General features: G+C 41.8%; 1 protein-coding gene across 2 annotated transcripts in view; it reads right to left on the reverse strand.

Annotated features, from left to right (window-relative positions):
- Nucleotides 1-19,279, reverse strand: part of mmp24 (matrix metallopeptidase 24) — a 67,862-nt gene that overhangs the window by 36,445 nt on the left and 12,138 nt on the right. For both annotated transcript variants that reach the window (XM_021568353.3, XM_021568354.3), the window contains exons 2-3: nucleotides 3,470-3,618; nucleotides 1,562-1,678 (exon numbers count right to left, since the gene is read on the reverse strand). In XM_021568353.3, the coding sequence (XP_021424028.1) occupies nucleotides 1,562-1,678; nucleotides 3,470-3,618 (266 nt within the window). The remainder of the gene's footprint in view (nucleotides 1-1,561; nucleotides 1,679-3,469; nucleotides 3,619-19,279) is intronic.

The raw sequence follows: 19,279 nt of genomic DNA on the forward strand, positions 1-19,279 counted from the left end.
GGTTTCCATGGCTGAGCAGCCGCACACAACCCTAAGGTCACGATGCGCAATGACAAGCATCGGCTGGAGTGGTGTAAAGCTTGCCGCCATTGGACTCTGGAGCAGCAGAAAAGCGTTCTCTGGAGTGATGTATCACGCTTCACCATCTGGAAGTCCGACGGATGAATCTGGGTTTGGCGGATGCCAGGAGAATGCTACCTAACCCAATGCATCGTGTCAAGTGTAAAGTTTGGTGGAGGAGGAATAATGGTCTGTGGCTGTTTTTCATGATTCGGGCTATTCCCCTTAGTTCTAGTCAATGGAAATCTTAACGCTACAGCATACAATGACATTCTGCACTTCCAACTTTATGGCAACAGTTTGGGCAAGGTCTGTTCCTGCTTCAGCATGACAATGCCCCTATGCACAAAGCGAGGTCCATAAAAAAATGGTTTGTTGAGATCGGTGTGGAACAACTTGACTGGCCTGCAGAGAGCCCTGACCTTTACCCCATTGAATACCTTTGGGATGAATTGGAATGCAGACTGCGAGCCAGGCCTAATCGCCCAACATCGGTCACCGACCTCACTAATGCTCTTGTGGCTGAATGGAAGCAAGTCCCCACAACAATGTTCCAACATCTAGTGTAAAGCATTCCCAGAAGAATGCTTTATGGAATATAAGTAGCAGCAAATGGTGCACCAACTCTACATTAACGCCCATGATTTTGGAATGAGATGTTCGACGAGTGTCCACATACTTTTGGTCATATAGTGTATGTTGACTATGAGGTGACAACGATGTAGGCTTTGTGTAGCTGTTAGCAGTCATGATAGTATATATATATATATATATATATATATATATATACTGAACAAAAATACAAACGCAACATGAAAAGTGTTGGTTCCATGTTTCATGAGCTGAAATAAAAGATCCCCGAAATGTTCCATATGCACAAAAAGCATATTTCTCTAAACATGTTGTGCACAAATTTGTTTACATCCCTGTTAGTGAGCATTTCTCCTTTATCAAGATAATCCATCCACCTGACAGGTGTGGCATATCAAGAAGCTGATTAAACAGCATTTTCATTACACAGGTGCATCTTGTACCGGGGACAATAAAAGGCCACTCTGAAATGTTCAGTTTTCTCACACAACAAAATGCAACAGATGTCTCAAGTTTTGAAGGAGCGTTGAAATTGTTGCTTGTTGCATTTATATTTTCGTTCACTATAACAGAACATCCCCCTCATAAAAATAATTCCATATTAGTAGCACATTCTTAAGGTCAGAACTGCAATTTACAGATACTCCACATGTGTAGTATCTCCTTAAAGTAATACTGTATGTCTTTGGTAGGTTTTTATCTATGAATACCTCCACGGAAACACAGCTGTTCTTAGAGTGAATCACCTCTCAGGGGGAGTTAAACCCTTCATTTGATTTGTCAAGAAAACAACAGAGCAGCACAGACAAAAGAAGAACCATGGGAAAGGTTTGAACACAATCAGCCCAAGCCTTTTCAAAGCCATACACACTGAAATGTCCCAAAGCAAAGAGAGAAAAATTAACTATACCTGTAAGAGATCTTTCTGTCTCTCCATTTCTGTCCCGTCAGGGCGTAGCGTTTATTCCGCCTCCGCCGGCTGATGTGGGGGTGGTCAGGAACGCCACATCGAGGTTTCCTCATCCACCTTTAGAGAATGGGACACAACCCCAAATACATAATTACACACCTAAAGTATAACGTGCCTTCGGAAAGTATTTTCCACATTTTGTTAAGTTACAGCCTTATTCTAAATTGATTAAATATTTGTTTTCCCTCAGCAACCTACACACAATGACAAAACAAAAACAGGTTTTTAAAAATGTTGGCAAATATATTACATATAAAAAAACAGAAATACCTTATTTACATAATTATTCAGACCCTTTGCTATGAGACTCGAAATTGAGCTCCGGTGCATCCTATTTCCATTGATGCTCCTTTGAAATGTTTCAGCAACTTGATTGGAGTCCACCCGTGGTAAATTCAATTGATTGGACATGATTTGGAAAAGCACACACCTGTCTATGTAAGGTCCCACAGTTGACAGTGCATGTCAGAGCAAAAACCAAACGAAGAGGTCGAAGGAATTGTCTGTAGAGCTCCAAGACAGTGTTGAGGCACAGATCTGGGGAAGGGTTACAAAAAATGTCTACAGCATTGAAGTTGCCCCATGAACACAATGGCCTCCATCATTCTTAAATGGAAGAAGTTTGGAACCACCAAGACTCTTCCTAGAGCTGGCCGCCAGGCCAAACTGAGCAATTAGGGGAGAAGGACCTTGGTCAGGGACGTCACCAAGAACCCGATGGTCACTCTGACAGAGCTCTAGGTGCCTCTGTGGAGATGGGAGAACCTTCCAGAAGGACAACCATCTCTGCAGCACTCCACCAATCAGGCCTTTATTGTAGAGTAGCCAGACGGAAGCCACTCCTCAGTAAAAGGCTCATGACAGCCTGCTTTGAAATTGCCAAAAGGCACCCAAAGGACTCTCAGACCACGAGAAACAAGATTCTCTGGTCTGATGAAACCAAGATTGAACTCTTTGTCCTAAATGCCAAGCATCACATCTCTATGGTGCACCATCTCTATGGTGAAGCGTGGTGGTGGAGGCATCATGCTGTGGGGATGTTTTTCAGCGGCAGGGACTGGTAGATTAGTCAGGACCGAGGCAACAATGAACAGTGCAAAGTACAGAGAGTTCCTTGATGAAATCCTGCTCTCAGGACCTCAGACTGGAGTGAAGGTTCATCTTCCAACAGGACAACGACCCTAAGCACACAGCCAAGACAACGCAGGAGTGGATTTGAGATAAGTCTCTGAATGTTGTTGAGTGGCCCAGCCAGAGCCCGGACTTGAACCCAATCTAACATCTCTGAAGAGACGCTCCCCATCCAACCTGACAGAGCTTGAAAGGATCTACAGAGAAGAATGGGAGGAACTCCCCAAATATAGGTGTGCCAAGCTTGTAGTGTAATACCCAAGAAGACTCGAGGCTGTAATCGCTGCCAAAGGTGCTTTCAGAAAGTACTGAGTAAAGGGTCTGAATACTCTTGTAAATGTGATATTTAAGTTCTTTATTTTTAATACATTCGCCAAAATTTAACAACCAGTTTTTGCTTTGTCATTATGAGGTATTGTGTGTAGATTAATGAGGAAAAATACAATTTAATCCATTTTAGAATAAGGCTGTAACGTAACAAAATAACCTTTTATTTAAATGTATTGATCCAAACCGTGAAATTGATTTATCGCCATGGTCCTGTACTGAATAGCTCCAAAATACAGACAGCATGGCAAGTCAGTAAGTATTTCAAAAAGTGTAGTAAGACAATGCATAATAGTCAAATCAAACAAAACGTCTCGTTTGTATAGGAGGATCTGATTTTTATGTAAATTACCCCTTTAAAGCTAATCAGAAAGTGACCATGACACTCACTCTATGGTGGTCTGATCCAGGATTCCAGTCACTGGGATGCCATAGAATCGCTGCATAGCAGCGACTGCCGATTGCATGGCTTTCTCTGACCGCAGGTCCGATGTCCGGATGTCATGGGGGAGCAGGTAGCCATAGTTCTTCAGCCATGTCTGTGGAGGAGAAAGAACACGAGAGACAGGTGACTGCGTAATCTTCCACAAAATCACTGCACTTAAACTGACAGCCCTCTCGGGTCTCTCTCTTTAATCTCTTTGACGGCGGTTGGGGAGAGCAGATGCGGAAGCAGGGTCCCCTTTAACTGCGTGCCACAGTATAAAAGGCCCTTTAAAAGGCCCTCCTCAATTGAGCTCATTTTGGTCATGACTATTTTAACAGAGGGCGGTTTCACAGGCTGTCTGTGCTTTCTGTAGGGGATCCAGCACCAATAATAACACTACAAGGTAGCTGATATATAGAAGTTAACACAAGGGAGTCAAGCCTTAGAGGCTTAACATTAACTAGGCTTAGCACCCCTATGATTTGTAATGCATTTGTTTTGTACACTGAATTTTGTTTGTTATCCAATTGTTTTGTTTTCATCCAGCTCCATTCATTTAAATGTGGTCCCCTTTTGACCCTTTGCACCCCTGACAGCGATCAATCGTTGGTAAATATTCGGTCAAGTGAGAAGAAAGGTGCTGGGTGTCTAGATTTTGAGGGTGTTTTTCTTTTTTTAAGACATTTTATTAGTGATTTATACACAATCATATCTGTTTACTGAAAATTATAAAACTGAAGGTATGGTCTGGTAACACACAAGATCAATTACATCATCAACAATGAAAAACCTTAATAGGATTTCATTTGAATTGGTATGTATTGCACTGAGGAACAACACCTTGCTTTCATCTTGGGTCTCATTTAGCCAGTCCAGAGCAAATGTACTACAACCTCCCTCTGATAATGGAGTCTCAAAGCCTCCGAATACTCTGTGTGTAAGTGTGTGCATGTGTTTGTGTGTGTGCGTGCTGCGTGCGTGCGTGCCTGTGTATATGTGCATGTAGAACACTTTCAACTGAAGCTCAGGGGAAATGACTCAAATTAAATAATTCACCAGTACCATTATACAACAATTACTACAGCATCATTAAAGCGCAACACACAGGCAATGTACAGTGCCTTGCGAAAGTATTCGGCCCCCTTGAACTTTGCGACCTTTTGCCACATTTCAGGCTTCAAATATAAAGATATAAAACTGTATTTTTTTGTGAAGAATCAACAACAAGTGGGACACAATCATGAAGTGGAACGACATTTATTGGATATTTCAAACTTTTTTAACAAATCAAAACCTGAAAAATTGGGCGTGCAAAATTATTCAGCCCCCTTAAGTTAATACTTTGTAGCACCACTTTTTGCTGAGATTACAGCTGTAAGTCGCTTGGGGTATGTCTCTATCAGTTTTGCACATCGAGAGACTGAATTTTTTTCCCATTCCTCCTTGCAAAACAGCTCAAGCTCAGTGAGGTTGGATGGAGAGCATTTGTGAACAGCAGTTTTCAGTTCTTTCCACAGATTCTCGATTGGATTCAGGTCTGGACTTTGACTTGGCCATTCTAACACCTGGATATGTTTATTTTTGAACCATTCCATTGTAGATTTTGCTTTATGTTTTGGATCATTGTCTTGTTGGAAGACAAATCTCTGTCCCAGTCTCAGGTCTTTTGCAGACTCCATCAGGTTTTCTTCCAGAATGGTCCTGTATTTGGCTCCATCCATCTTCCCATCAATTTTAACCATCTTCCCTGTCCCTGCTGAAGAAAAGCAGGCCCAAACCATGATGCTGCCACCACCATGTTTGACAGTGGGGATGGTGTGTTCAGCTGTGTTGCTTTTACGCCAAACATAACGTTTTGCATTGTTGCCAAAAAGTTCAATTTTGGTTTCATCTGACCAGAGCACCTTCTTCCACATGTTTGGTGTGTCTCCCAGGTGGCTTGTGGCAAACTTTAAACTACACTTTTTATGGATATCTTTAAGAAATGGCTTTCTTCTTGCCACTCTTCCATAAAGGCCAGATTTGTGCAATATACGACTGATTGTTGTCCTATGGACAGAGTCTCCCACCTCAGTTGTAGATCTCTGCAGTTCAACCAGAGTGATCATGGGCCTCTTGGCTGCATCTCTGATCAGTCTTCTCCTTGTATGAGCTGAAAGTTTAGAGGGACGGCCAGGTCTTGGTAGATTTGCAGTTGTCTGATACTCCTTCCATTTCAATATTATCGCTTGCACAGTGCTCCTTGGGATGTTTAAAGCTTGGGAAATCTTTTTGTATCCAAATCCGGCTTTAAACTTCTTCACAACAGTATCTCGGACCTGCCTGGTGTGTTCCTTGTTCTTCATGATGCTCTCTGCGCTTTTAACGGACCTCTGAGACTATCACAGTGCAGGTGCATTTATACGGAGACTTGATTACACACAGGTGGATTGTATTTATCATCATTAGTCATTTAGGTCAACATTGGATCATTCAGAGATCCTCACTGAACTTCTGGAGAGAGTTTGCTGCACTGAATGTAAAGGGGCTGAATAATTTTGCACGCCCAATTTTTCAGTTTTTGATTTGTTAAAAAAGTTTGAAATATCCAATAAATGTCGTTCCACTTCATGATTGTGTCCCACTTGTTGTTGATTCTTCACAAAAAAATACAGTTTTATATCTTTATGTTTGAAGCCTGAAATGTGGCAAAAGGTCGCAAAGTTCAAGGGGGCCGAATACTTTCGCAAGGCACTGTATGTAGCATGAAGCCACCACAAACCAAGACAATGGGTTCCTTATCCCCCATACCAGGAAAAACAATAAGTAATTTGGACAGGCTTCAGTGGGCTTATTGTTTCCACAGCAAAAATAAAAATAGCCACATGCTTCACTCGCTTAACAATTTAAAAATGTTGGCTGAATATGAGCAGGTAGTAAGACAGGCCACTTCATACTGTACTTCTGCAATATCGTGTGAAAAATAGAGGAAAATATGGGATAGTAGGTGTAGTAGCGGATTAATGAATAACATTGAATATTTGCTCAAGAGGGATGTCATTTTATTTGTATTGAAAATGAAACAATAACTCAAGAAACAGCCACTGATGTGATCAAATTATAGGCCATGAACTAGGATTTAACTCCCTCACAATCCTTATCCAGGGTTTACACCCCAGTTGACCTTAGGACATTTCCTGCTCCCCAAAGTCAACAGCTAGGCTACTTCCCCAGGATCACTATGGCCCTATTTGAAATGCATCCTTCCTTCCTCCCTCCCTTTCAGTGATAATATATCTGAATTGGTTGGATTTGTGAAAGAAATAGGTTGGTAACCACTGATCTGTGATTATCTCAAGGAAATAATTGTGCATTTCTGAGGTATTGGAAAAGGGCTAGTAACAACACAAAGAAGGTAAAGACGATTCTCTCCAACACGGTGGTCGTTTTTGGGCTGTCTGGTCCCTGACCCAGTGGAAAAGGCTGTGACTCTTTGCCGTCCTCTTGTCTAATTACGTTCTTAGTAGATCCTCCCCCCTCCACATTTCTACTCAGCTTCATTCAGACTACAAAAAAAGACCAATAATTTCAGGTCCAGTATCATCGTTGGGCCGCCGGGTGTGAAAAATTTGCTGCTGGCATTACACATCTGGCTAAAAGACTACTGTAGCTCTGCTGGAGTCACTTTTATAGATAACTTTTACAACTTCTGGAAACAGAAGATACTCTACAGGAATTACGAAGTCCATCCAAATCATCTTGGCTCCTGGACTCTGTCCACGCATTTCAAGGCTGCGTTGAAACAATGACTGGTAAATTATCCAAGTTAATCTCAGTTAATCCCGACAATGAGTCGTCATAATGCTGCATCAAATGTACATGATGTTAGGGGCATTGGCAAACACAATGTAAGTCATTTAATTTATGTACCCCTAATTGCACCGAATACATCTGTTTATCCTACAGCTATTGTAAGCAGTAATCATGAGCCTATAAACCAGAGCTACACTGTCAGCACTGAGGCGGTGTGCAATAGTAGGAAGACCACTTTATGCAACTCGCCCTGCACAATGTAAATAACATGAGTAAGTCTACGTCTAATTAGCTTCACAATATAATAGCCATATTTAGGAAAACCAAATTTCCAAAGGCTGGGCCTAATATAGTGTATAAGAGCTCATACAAAAAGTATGATGATGATGTAAAGAATATTTGCTGGTCTGTGGTGTGTAATGAGGAGCAACCAGACACTGCACTTGATGCATTTATGAAACTACTTATTCCAGTTACTAATAAGCACGCACCCATTAAGAGAATAACTGTAAAAACTGTTACATCCCCTTGGATTGATGAGGAATTGAAAAATTTTATGATTGAGAGGGATGAGGCAAAGGTATCTGGCAGCCCAACTGATTGCCAAACGTACTGCAAATTAAGAAATCGTGTGACTAAACGAAAGAAAAAGAAACTACACTATGAAACAAAGATAAATTATATAAAGAATGATAGTAAAAACCTTTGGGACACCTTAAATGAAATATGTGGAAAAAAGCCAACTTGGCTCCTTTATTTATTGAATCAAATGGCTCATTCATCACAAAGCCCATTGATATTGCAAACTACTTTAATTACTTTTTCATTGGAAAGATAAGCAAACCTAGGGATGACATGCCAGCAACAAACACTGACACTACCATCTAAGTATATCGGACCAAATTATGAAAGACAATAATTGTACTTTTGAATTCCATAAAGTCAGTGTGGAGGAGGTTAAACAATTATTGTTGTCTATCAACAATGACAAGCCACCAGTGTCTGACAATCTAGATGGAAAATTACTGAGGATAATAACAAACGATATTGACACTCCTATTTGTCACCTCCTCAATTTAACCCTACAAGAGAGCGTGGGCCCTCAGGCCTAGAGGGAAACTAAAGTAATTCCGCTACCCAAGAATAGTAAAGCCCCCTTTACTGGCTCAAATCGTCGACCAATCAGCCTGTTACCAACCATAAGTAAACTTCTTGAAAAAATTTGACCAGATACAATGCTATTTTACAGTAAATAAATTGACAACAGAATTTCAGCATGCTTCTAGGGAAGGACATTCAACAAGCACGGCACTTACACAAATTACTGATGATTGGCTGATAAAATAATTGTGGGGGCTGTCTTGTTAGACTTCAGTGCTGCTTTTGATATTATCGATCATAGTCTGCTGTTGGAAAAACATATGTGTTATGGCTTTACACCCCTGCTATAATGTGGATAAAGAGTTACTTGTCTAACAGAACACAGAGGGTGTCCTTTAATGGAAGCCTATCAAATATAATCCAGTTATAATCAGGAATTCTCCAGGGTAGCTGTTTAGGCCCCTTGCTATTTTCAATTTTTTACTAGTGACATGCCACTGACTTTGAGTAAAGCCAGAGTTTCTATGTATGCGGATGACTCGACACTATACACTTCAGCTACTACAACAACTGAAATGACTGCAACACTCAACAAAGAGCTGCAGTTAGTTTCAGAGTGGGTGGCAAGGAGTAAGTTATCCCTAAATATTTCTAAAACTGGAACAAAACACTCACTAAACCCTAAACCTCAACTAAATCTTGTAATAAATAATCTGGAAATTGAGCAAATTGAGATGACGAAACTGCTTGGAGTAACACTAGATTGTAAACTGTCATTGTCAAAACATATTGATACAGTAGAGGCTAAGATGGGGAGAAGTCTGTCTATAATAAAGTGATGCTCTGCCTTCTTAACAACACTATCAACAAGGCAGGACTTAAAGGCCCTAGTTTTGTCGCACCTTGACTACTGTTCAGTCGTGTGGTCAGGTGCCACAAAAAAGGAGTTAGGAAAATTGCAATTGGCTCAGAACAGCTGGTCCTTGGATGTACACAGAGAGCTAATATGAATAATATCCATGTCAATCTCTCCTGGCTGAAAGTGGAGGAGAGATTGAATTCCTCACTACTTTTATTTATGAGAGGTCTTGACATGTTGAATGCACAGAGCTGTCTGTCTAAACTACTGGCACACAGCACAGACACCCATGCATACCCCACAAGACATGCCACAAGAAATCTCTTCACATTCCCCAAGTACAGAACAGACTATAGGAGGCACACAGTAGTACATAGAGCCATGACTACATGGAACTCTATTCCACATCAAGTAATTGATGCAAGCAGTAAAATTAGATTTACAAAAACAGATTAAAAAACACCTTATGGAACGGCGGGGACTGTGAAGCAACACAAACATTGGCACGAACACATGCATACACACACACAGACACATACACATACGATAACATATTTACTATACATACACATGGATTTAGTACTGTAGATATGTGGTAGTGGTGGAGTAGTGGCCTGAGGGCACACTGTGTGTTGTGAAATCTGTGAATGTATTTTAATGTTTTAAAATGGCATAAAACGCCTTAATTTTGCTGGACCCCAGGAAGAGTAGCTGCTGCTTTGGCAGGAACTAATGGGGATCCATAATAAATACCGGGGTCACCGAAATAACAGTTCGACAGCATTTTTTTTTTATAAGGACACATTTTCTCCTCTACAACTCCTGACTGCATGTGCTGCGATATAAATAGAAAGAATAGAATAGGTGTCCCCATTCATGTCAATGATGGCATAATAGGTGGACTGGTGGCCAGTGCAAGGAGCAGAGCAGGAAGTGAAAGAAGGAAGTGTACCCACCAATATGTGCTGTGATTTGTTGATTCAACTCAACTGACATTTCAAAAAACACATTCCATTGCATGATCCACACCAGTTAACATCATTCGAATTAACATTCTACATTACTATGGAAATTATTGCATCACAATACCAGGCAGCCTTTGCAAGTGTTAAAACAGTCAGCTGATTCTGGCCATCCTTTATGGTTAGCTCTAGTCGGGCAGTTTAGTCTCCCATTCAGAGGGCCCTTACTTTAGTTAGTGTCTTATTGATCAAAGTCACGCCAAATACTTATCATCACATCTCGTTCAGCCTATCAACAGCCTTAATTCCCGGGACTTCAGTTTCAGTTGGTCTATGACCCCAGCACGCTGTGTGGTCAGAAACGTGCTTTCCCCATCCTGATGAGCACTTCCACAGTTTTCCCTCCTGCTGAACTTTTCCTCCTGTGGACTAAATCCCTGTATGTCTGATGTTTAATTAAGCATAGTTAATGTAAGTTTTCAATGGACATGATTCTCGGTTATCTGAACCATGAGTGGTCAGATGTGTGTGTGTGATGTGTGAATGTGGACATCTTCTTCCATTAGACTCCCCCGAACCTGGACACCCGCTTCATCCTATTTCTGACTGGACATTCTGTAGTGGTTGCTACCGGCCTTAAGCCAGCACCTAAGATTTCTTATTACATTCATGGTCCTTCGATTCTCTACAACCCTACCCCTATTTTACAGCAAGTGTACCCATGAGTTCACCTGTCAAATTGCCAGGGTTAGAGGTTCCAAGCCTGTGCTATTGATTCTGTTTGTTATATGCATGTGTGCAGGGAGGGGCGGTGCAACGAAGGCAACCGTCAGCAAGAAGAAACAAAGTTTCATCACGTTAAAAGTCAATGTTACCGCAGAAATGGACTCAACCGCATGAATGCCCGGCTGTCCCGTCTTCAGTCAGCTGTTTGTCCCCCCCCAAAATAAAAAAAAATACAAACGCAACATGGAAAGTGTTGGTCCCACGTTTCATGAGCTGAAATTTAAGATCCCGAAATGTTCCATATTTCTCTACCATCAGCAGCCTTCAATGTCATTTTAGGGAATTTGGTAGTATGTCCAACCGGCCTCACAACAGCAGACCACGTTTAACCACGCCACCCCAGGACCTCAACATCTGACTTCTTCAACTGCAGGATTGTCAGTGACAAGCCACCTGGACAGCTATTGAAACTGTTGGTTTGCACAACCGAAGATTTTCTGCAGAAACTGTCAGAAACCGTCTCAGGGAAGCTCATCTGTGTGCTTGTCGTCCTCAGCAGGGTCTTGACCTGACTGCAGTTCGGCATCGTGGCTGACTTCAGTGGGTAAATGTTCACCTTCGATAGCCACTGGCACGCTGGAGACGTGTGCTCTTTACAGATGAATCCCGTTTATACCGGTACAGGGCAGATGGTGAGCGGTTTGCTGATGTCAACGTTGTTAACTTCTTATGGCTGCAGGGGCAGTATTGAGTAGCTTGGATGAAAAGGTGCCCAGAGTAAACGGCCAGCTCCTCAGTCTCAGTTGCTAATATATCCATATTATTATTAGTTTTGGATAGAAAAGACTCTAAAGTTTCCAAAACTGTCAAAATATTGACTGTGAGTATAACAGAACTGTTATTGCAGGCGAAACCCTGAGGAAAATCAAACTAGGAAGTGGCTTCTATTTTGAAAACTCCATGTTCCATAGCCTGCCTTTGCTCCATTTAAAGGACATCAACCAGATTCCTTTTCCTATCGCATCCTCAAGGTGTCAACAGTCTTCAGACATAGTTTCAGGCTTTTATTTTAGAAAAATGAACCAGAAAGATAACATCGCGTCAGGTATTTGCATGAGTTTTGCTCACACAACAGAGTTTGGGCAGCCATTGCCTTTCCCTCTCCTACAGTTGGGGTTGATATATTATCGATTATATATTTTAAAAACAACCTGAGGATTGATTATAAAAAAAGTTTGACATGTTTCTTGTGGACATTACGGAAACTATTTGGAATTTGTCTGTGTTGTCGTGACCGCTCTTTCCTGTGGATTTCTGAACATAACGCGCCAAACAAACTGAGGTATTTTGGATATAAAAATAATCTTTATGGAACAAAAGGAACATTTATTGTGTAACTGGGAGTCTCGTGAGTGAAAACATCCGAAGATCATCAAAGGTAAACGATTAATTTGATTGCTTTTCTGATTTTCGTGACCAAGCTACTTGATGCTAAGTGTACATAATGTTTTGTCGAGCGATCGATAAACCTACACGAAAGCTTGGATTGCTTTCGCTGTAAAGCATATTTTCAAAATCTGACATGACAGGTGGATTAACAAAAGGCTGTGTTTTCCTATATTGCACTTGTGATTTCATGAATATAAATATTTTTAGAAATATTGTTTGAATGTGGCGCTATGCAATTCAGCGGTTGTTGATGACAATTATACCGTTAACGGGATTGCAGCCATAACAAGTTAACAGAGTACCCCATGTGCCCCATAATCCCGGTGAGGTTATGGTATGGGCAGGCAGGCATAAACTACGAACACAATTGCATTTATCAATGACGAGATCCTGAGGCCCATTGTCGTGCAATTCATCAACCTCCATCACCTCATGTTTCAGCAACATTCCTGGAAGCTGAAAATGGCCCGGTTCTTCCATGGCCTGCATACTCACCAGAGATGTCACTGATTGAGCATGTTTGGATGCTCTGGATCAATGTAAGTTCCCGCTAATATCCAGCAACAACCCACATTACACACACCTGGCAACCACCATTACGCATACTCAATCAATCACATTTATTTATAAAGTCCTTTTTACATCAATCGATGTCACAAAGTGTTATACAGAAACCCAGCCTAAAACCCCAAACAGCAAGCAATGCAGATGTAGAAGCACAGTCTAGGAAAAACTCCCTAGAAAGGCAGACACCCAGGAAGAAACCTAGAGAGGAACCAGGCTCTGAGGGGTGGCCAGTCCTCTTCTGGCAGTGCCGGGTTGAGATTAGTACATAGCCAAGATGTTCAAATGTTCATAGATGACCAGCAGGGTCAAATAATAATAATCACAGTGGTTGTAGAGGATGCAACAGGTCAGCACCTCAAGAGTAAATGTCAGTTGTCTTTTCATAGCCGATCATTCAGAGTTAGAGACCGCAGGTGCGGTAGAGAGAGAAAGTCGAAAACAGCAGGTCCGGGACAAGGTAGCACGTCCGGTGAACAGGTCAGGGTTCCATAGCTGCAGGTAGAACAGTTGAAACTGGAGCAGCAGCACAACCAGGTGGACTGGGGACAGCAAGGAATCATCAGGCCAGGTAGTCCTGAGGCATGGTCCTAGGGCTCAGGTCCTCCGAGAGAAGAGAGAAAAGGGAGAAAAAGAGAAAGAGAGAGTTAGAGTGAGCATTCACACAGGACACCAGATAAGACCGGAGAAATACTCCAGATATAACAGACGGACCCTAGCTCCCCGACACATAAACTATTGCAGCCTAAATACTGGAGGCTAAGACAGGAGGGATCGGGAGACACTATGGCCCCGTCCGACGATACCCCTGGACAGGGTCAACCAAGCAGGATATAACCCGACCCACTTTGTCAAAGTACAGCCCCCACACTACTAGAAACATGTCAAACGATGTTTATATTCAATCTTCAGGTTGTTTTTAGCCTAAATGATCAATAATATATTAACCGGACAATAACGTATAACGTCGTCAATATAAAAGGTAAACAAAGAAAGGCATTCTCTCTGGTCGTGCGCATGAAAAAGTTCTGACACATCAGGGTCCACTCATTCAGACTGCTCTTACTCCTTCATTTTTCAGAATTACAAGACTGAAACAATTTCTAAAGACTGTTGACATCTAGTGGAAGGCATAGAAACTGCAATTTGAGTCCTAAGTCAATGGATACTGTTATGGTATTGAATAGAAAAACTACAACAAACAAAAAGAATCCTACTTCCTGAATGGATTTTTCTCAGGTTTTCGCCTGCCAAATCAGTTCTGTTATACTCACAGACATTATTTTAACAGTTTTGGAAACTCTGGAGTGTTTTTTATCCAAATCTACTAATATGCATATCCTATCTTCTGGGCCCGAGTAGAAAGCAGTTTAATTTGGGCATGCTTTTCACCCAAAAATCCAAATGCTGCCCCCTACCCTACATAAGTGAATGTTTCTTATTATTGAAAGCATTCTGTCGGGCTATATCAACGTCTGGTACGGCAACTGCACTGCCCGCAACCGCAAGGCTCTCCAGAGGGTGGTGTGGTCAGCCCAGCACATCACCGGGGGCAAACTACCCGCCCTCCAGGACACCTAGAGCACCTGATGTCACAGGAAGGCCAAAAAGATCATCAAGGACATCAACCACCCGATCCACTGCCTGTTCACCCTGCTATCATCCAGAATGTGAGGTCAGCACAGGTGCATAAAAGCTGGGACCGAGAGACTGAAAAACAGCTTCTATCTCAAGGCCATTACACTGTTAAACAGCCATCACTAGCACATTTAAGGCTGCTGCATATAGGCATAGACTAGAAATCACTGGCCACTTTAAGGAATGGAACACTAGTCACTTTAATAATGGTTACATAGCTGGCATTGCTCATCTCATATGTATATCCTGTTTTTTATACTATTCTACTGTATGGGGCGGCAGGGTAGCCTAGTGGTGAAAGCGTTGGACTAGTAACCAGAAGGTTGCAAGTTCAAACCCCCAAGCTGACAAGGTACAAATCTGTCGTTCTGCCCCTGAACAGGCACTGTTCCTAGGCCGTCATTGAAAATAAGAATTTGTTCTTAACTGACTTGCCTAGTTAAATAAAGGTTAAAAAATAAATACATCTCATTCACTTAATAATATTTACATATCTTGCATTACTCATCTCATATGTATATACTGTATTCTATACTATTCTATTCTTAGTCCGTTCTGCTCTGACATCGCTCGTCCATATGCATATAGTCTTAATTCATTCCTACATAGATTTACGTGTATTGGGTATATGTTGTGTAATTTGTTAGATATTACTTGTTAGATATTACTGCACTGACGGAGCTAGAAGCTACACCCGCAATAACATCTGCTAATCACGGGTATGTGACCAATAACCTTTGATTTGATTTTAATTCCCTGTTTAACACACACACACACACACACACACACACACACACACACACACACACACACACACACACACACACACACACACACACACACACACACACACACACACACACACACACACACACACACACACACACACACACACACACACACACACACACACACACACACACACACAGCTTGTGTGGGGGAGGGAGCCTGAAAACGGCATGAGCAGCAGAGCAGTGATGAGGGATGGAAAACGAGAGCAAACCATCCAAGAGGGAGCGGGAGAGCAAGAGAGAGAGAGATGAGATGAGAGGGAAGGAGAGTGAAGATGATGGGGGTGGGGAGTGCAGTCTGCCTGAGCTGAAGGAGAAAAATCACATGGTACAGCAAACAAAGGAAGCCAGCTACAGTTAAGGGGCGAGACCAATGCTCAACAGCAGCAACAATAACAACATCACTAACTCATCATTAGTGGATGGAAGGTTAGAAGAGATGAGAAATAGGTACGACTCTCACTCACAATTAAAGGCTGATACATTATCCAAACCTGACCTGACCGTATGAAGTGATGAAAGTAACTTCAACTGTTCTTCATTATCATTATGTCATAGATAAAATAATAATAATAATCGGAAAATAAAGTATTAACAGTAGTATGAAGCCCATGTGGTGCTGTGGAGGTTCAATTTGGGATTATGAAATTAGGTAACACTTTATATTAAGTTGCCCTTATTATTATGGAACTAACACAGTAATAACTGTGTTAACAACATAATAGTTACATACGTTTTACTATGCCATTTACATGGTAATAGGGTTGTTGCGGAATTGGGTATTACACAATTGGAACAAGAAATGTGTAATTACACATTCACTTGCTGAAGTTTATTCCACATGTGTACAGTAACTACCAGGGCCATGCACAGACCTTTCAGTTTTTTCAGAAAACCAGTCAGTATCTGGTGTGACCACCACAAGTCGATCCAGAGCATCCCAAACATGCTCAATGAGTGACCATTTTCACCGTCCAGGAATTTTGTACAATCCTTGCGATATGTTGCGTGCATTATCATGCTAAAAATGAGGTGATGGCAGCAGATTAATGACACGACAATTGTGTTCATTGTCCGTAGCTTATGCCTGCCCGTACCATAACCCCACTGCCACCATGGGGCACTCTGTTCACAACATTGACATCAGCAAACCGTTCGCCCACACAACACCGATACACGCTGTCTGCCATCTGCCCATCTGTACAGTTGAAAATGGGATTCATCTGTGAAGAGCACACTTCTCCAGCGTGCCTGTGTCATCAAAGTTGAGCATTTGCCCACTGAAGTCAGTTACAACGCCGAACTGCAGTCAGGTCAAGACACTGGTGAGGACAAGGAGCACGCACATGAGCTTCCCTGAGACGGTTTTTGGCAGTTTTTGCAGAAATTCTTTGGTTGTGCAAACTCACAGTTTCATCAGCTGTCTGGGTGGCTGGTCTCAGACAATCTCGCAGGTGAAGAAGCCGGATATGAAGGTCCTGGGCTGGCGTGGTTACACGGTTACATGGTCTGCGGTTGCGAGGCCCGGTTGGACCAGTGACGGTCGGTGACGTTTAAGATGAGGAAGGACATTTTTTTTGTTATGAGCATGGCCTTATTTCTGTTACAGCATATTGGATGACTGTCATTCATATTCCATTCACCCAGTTCAATGTAACAGCGATAGGTTTAGGCTACTACATGATACTCAAATATCTATCATGAGGTTGCTACAATCTAGCTTATGAATGAATGAAAGTTCACATGCACAGGATGAGAGGAACATTTTGAGTAATCAAGGTGACAGATTCAATATCGCTTTGCACAGTCTTGCCTGCATCTAGATGATCTAGGGTGTAATTATTAGTCCAACAGTTGCCAACGAGAGTTTTTATTGGAAAAATTCAGGTACAGTGCCTTGCGAAAGTATTCGGCCCCCTTGAACTTTGCGACCTTTTGCCACATTTCAGGCTTCAAACATAAAGATATAAAACTGTATTTTTTGTGAAGAATCAACAACAAGTGGGACACAATCATGAAGTGGAACGACATTTATTGGATATTTCAAACTTTTTTAACAAATCAAAAACTGAAAAATTGGGCGTGCAAAATTATTCAGCCCCTTTACTTTCAGTGCAGCAAACTCTCTCCAGAAGTTCAGTGAGGATCTCTGAATGATCCAATGTTGACCTAAATGACTAATGATGATAAATACAATCCACCTGTGTGTAATCAAGTCTCCGTATAAATGCACCTGCACTGTGATAGTCTCAGAGGTCCGTTAAAAGCGCAGAGAGCATCATGAAGAACAAGGAACACACCAGGCATGTCCGAGATACTGTTGTGAAGAAGTTTAAAGCCGGATTTGGATACAAAAATATTTCCCAAGCTTTAAACATCCCAAGGAGCACTGTGCAAGCGATAATATTGAAATGGAAGGAGTATCAGACCACTGCAAATCTACCAAGACCTGGCCGTCCCTCTAAACTTTCAGCTCATACAAGGAGAAGACTGATCAGAGATGCAGCCAAGAGGCCCATGATCACTCTGGATGAACTGCATAGATCTACAGCTGAGGTGGGAGACTCTGTCCATAGGACAACAATCAGTCGTATATTGCACAAATCTGGCCTTTATGGAAGAGTGGCAAGAAGAAAGCCATTTCTTAAAGATATCCATAAAAAGTGTCGGTTAAAGTTTGCCACAAGCCACGTGGGAGACACACCAAACATGTGGAAGAAGGTGCTCTGGTCAGATGAAACCAAAATTGAACTTTTTGGCAACAATGCAAAACGTTCTTTTTGGCGTAAAAGCAACACAGCTGAACACACCATCCCCACTGTCAAACATGGTGGTGGCAGCATCATGGTTTGGGCCTGCTTTTCTTCAGCAGGGACAGGGAAGATGGTTAAAATTGATGGGAAGATGGATGGAGCCAAATACAGGACCATTCTGGAAGAAACCTGATGGAGTCTGCAAAAGACCTGAGACTGGGACGGAGATTTGTCTTCCAACAAGACAATGATCCAAAAGATAAAGCAAAATCTACAATGGAATGGTTCCATTATCCAGGTGTTAGAATGGCCAAGTCAAAGTCCAGACCTGAATCCAATCGAGAATCTGTGGAAAGAACTGAAAACTGCTGTTCACAAATGCTCTCCATCCAACCTCACTGAGCTCGAGCTGTTTTGCAAGGAGGAATGGGAAAAAATGTCAGTCTCTCGATGTGCAAAACTGATAGAGACATACCCCAAGCGACTTACAGCTGTAATCGCAGCAAAAGGTGGCGCTACAAAGTATTAACTTAAGGGGGCTGAATAATTTTGCACGCCCAATTTTTCAGTTTTTGATTTGTTAAAAAAGTTTGAAATATCCAATAAATGTCGTTCCACTTCATGATTGTGTCCCACAAAAAAATACAGTTTTATATCTTTATGTTTGAAGCCTGAAATGTGGCAAAAGGTCGCAAAGTTCAAGGGGGCCGAATACTTTCGCAAGTCACTGTATGTTTATCCCTGTTTCGTTCTGTTTGTTTCCGTTTAAGTAACGCTTTTCAACAGAATCTGCGAAATGAATATACTCCTGATCACACGAAAACACAGTTCACTTTCTACATCGTAACCATATTAGCTAACATCATACTTAGTCAACATATCTACTAGAACTAACGCATTAGTAAACCTGCAGTTGGCCAAGGTGGCAATAAATGAATAAAACCAAAAGCTTAGCTTGACTTAGAAGAGTTCCAGTGTTGGATAGTCATAGCCAGCTAGCTAACATAGCATCCCTCTCTGTTTAAGTAGGCTAAACTAGCTAGCTGCATTCGCTAGCTAAGTAAAAGATGAAATGAAATATATATATTTTCTCACTTTCTCTCTCTCTCCCTTCCTCCCTTGAGGAGCCCCTACTGGG

This window comes from Oncorhynchus mykiss, chromosome 17 (assembly GCF_057628025.1).
Source record: "Oncorhynchus mykiss isolate SJ-2025 chromosome 17, ASM5762802v1, whole genome shotgun sequence".
Lineage (NCBI taxonomy): Eukaryota > Metazoa > Chordata > Actinopteri > Salmoniformes > Salmonidae > Oncorhynchus > Oncorhynchus mykiss.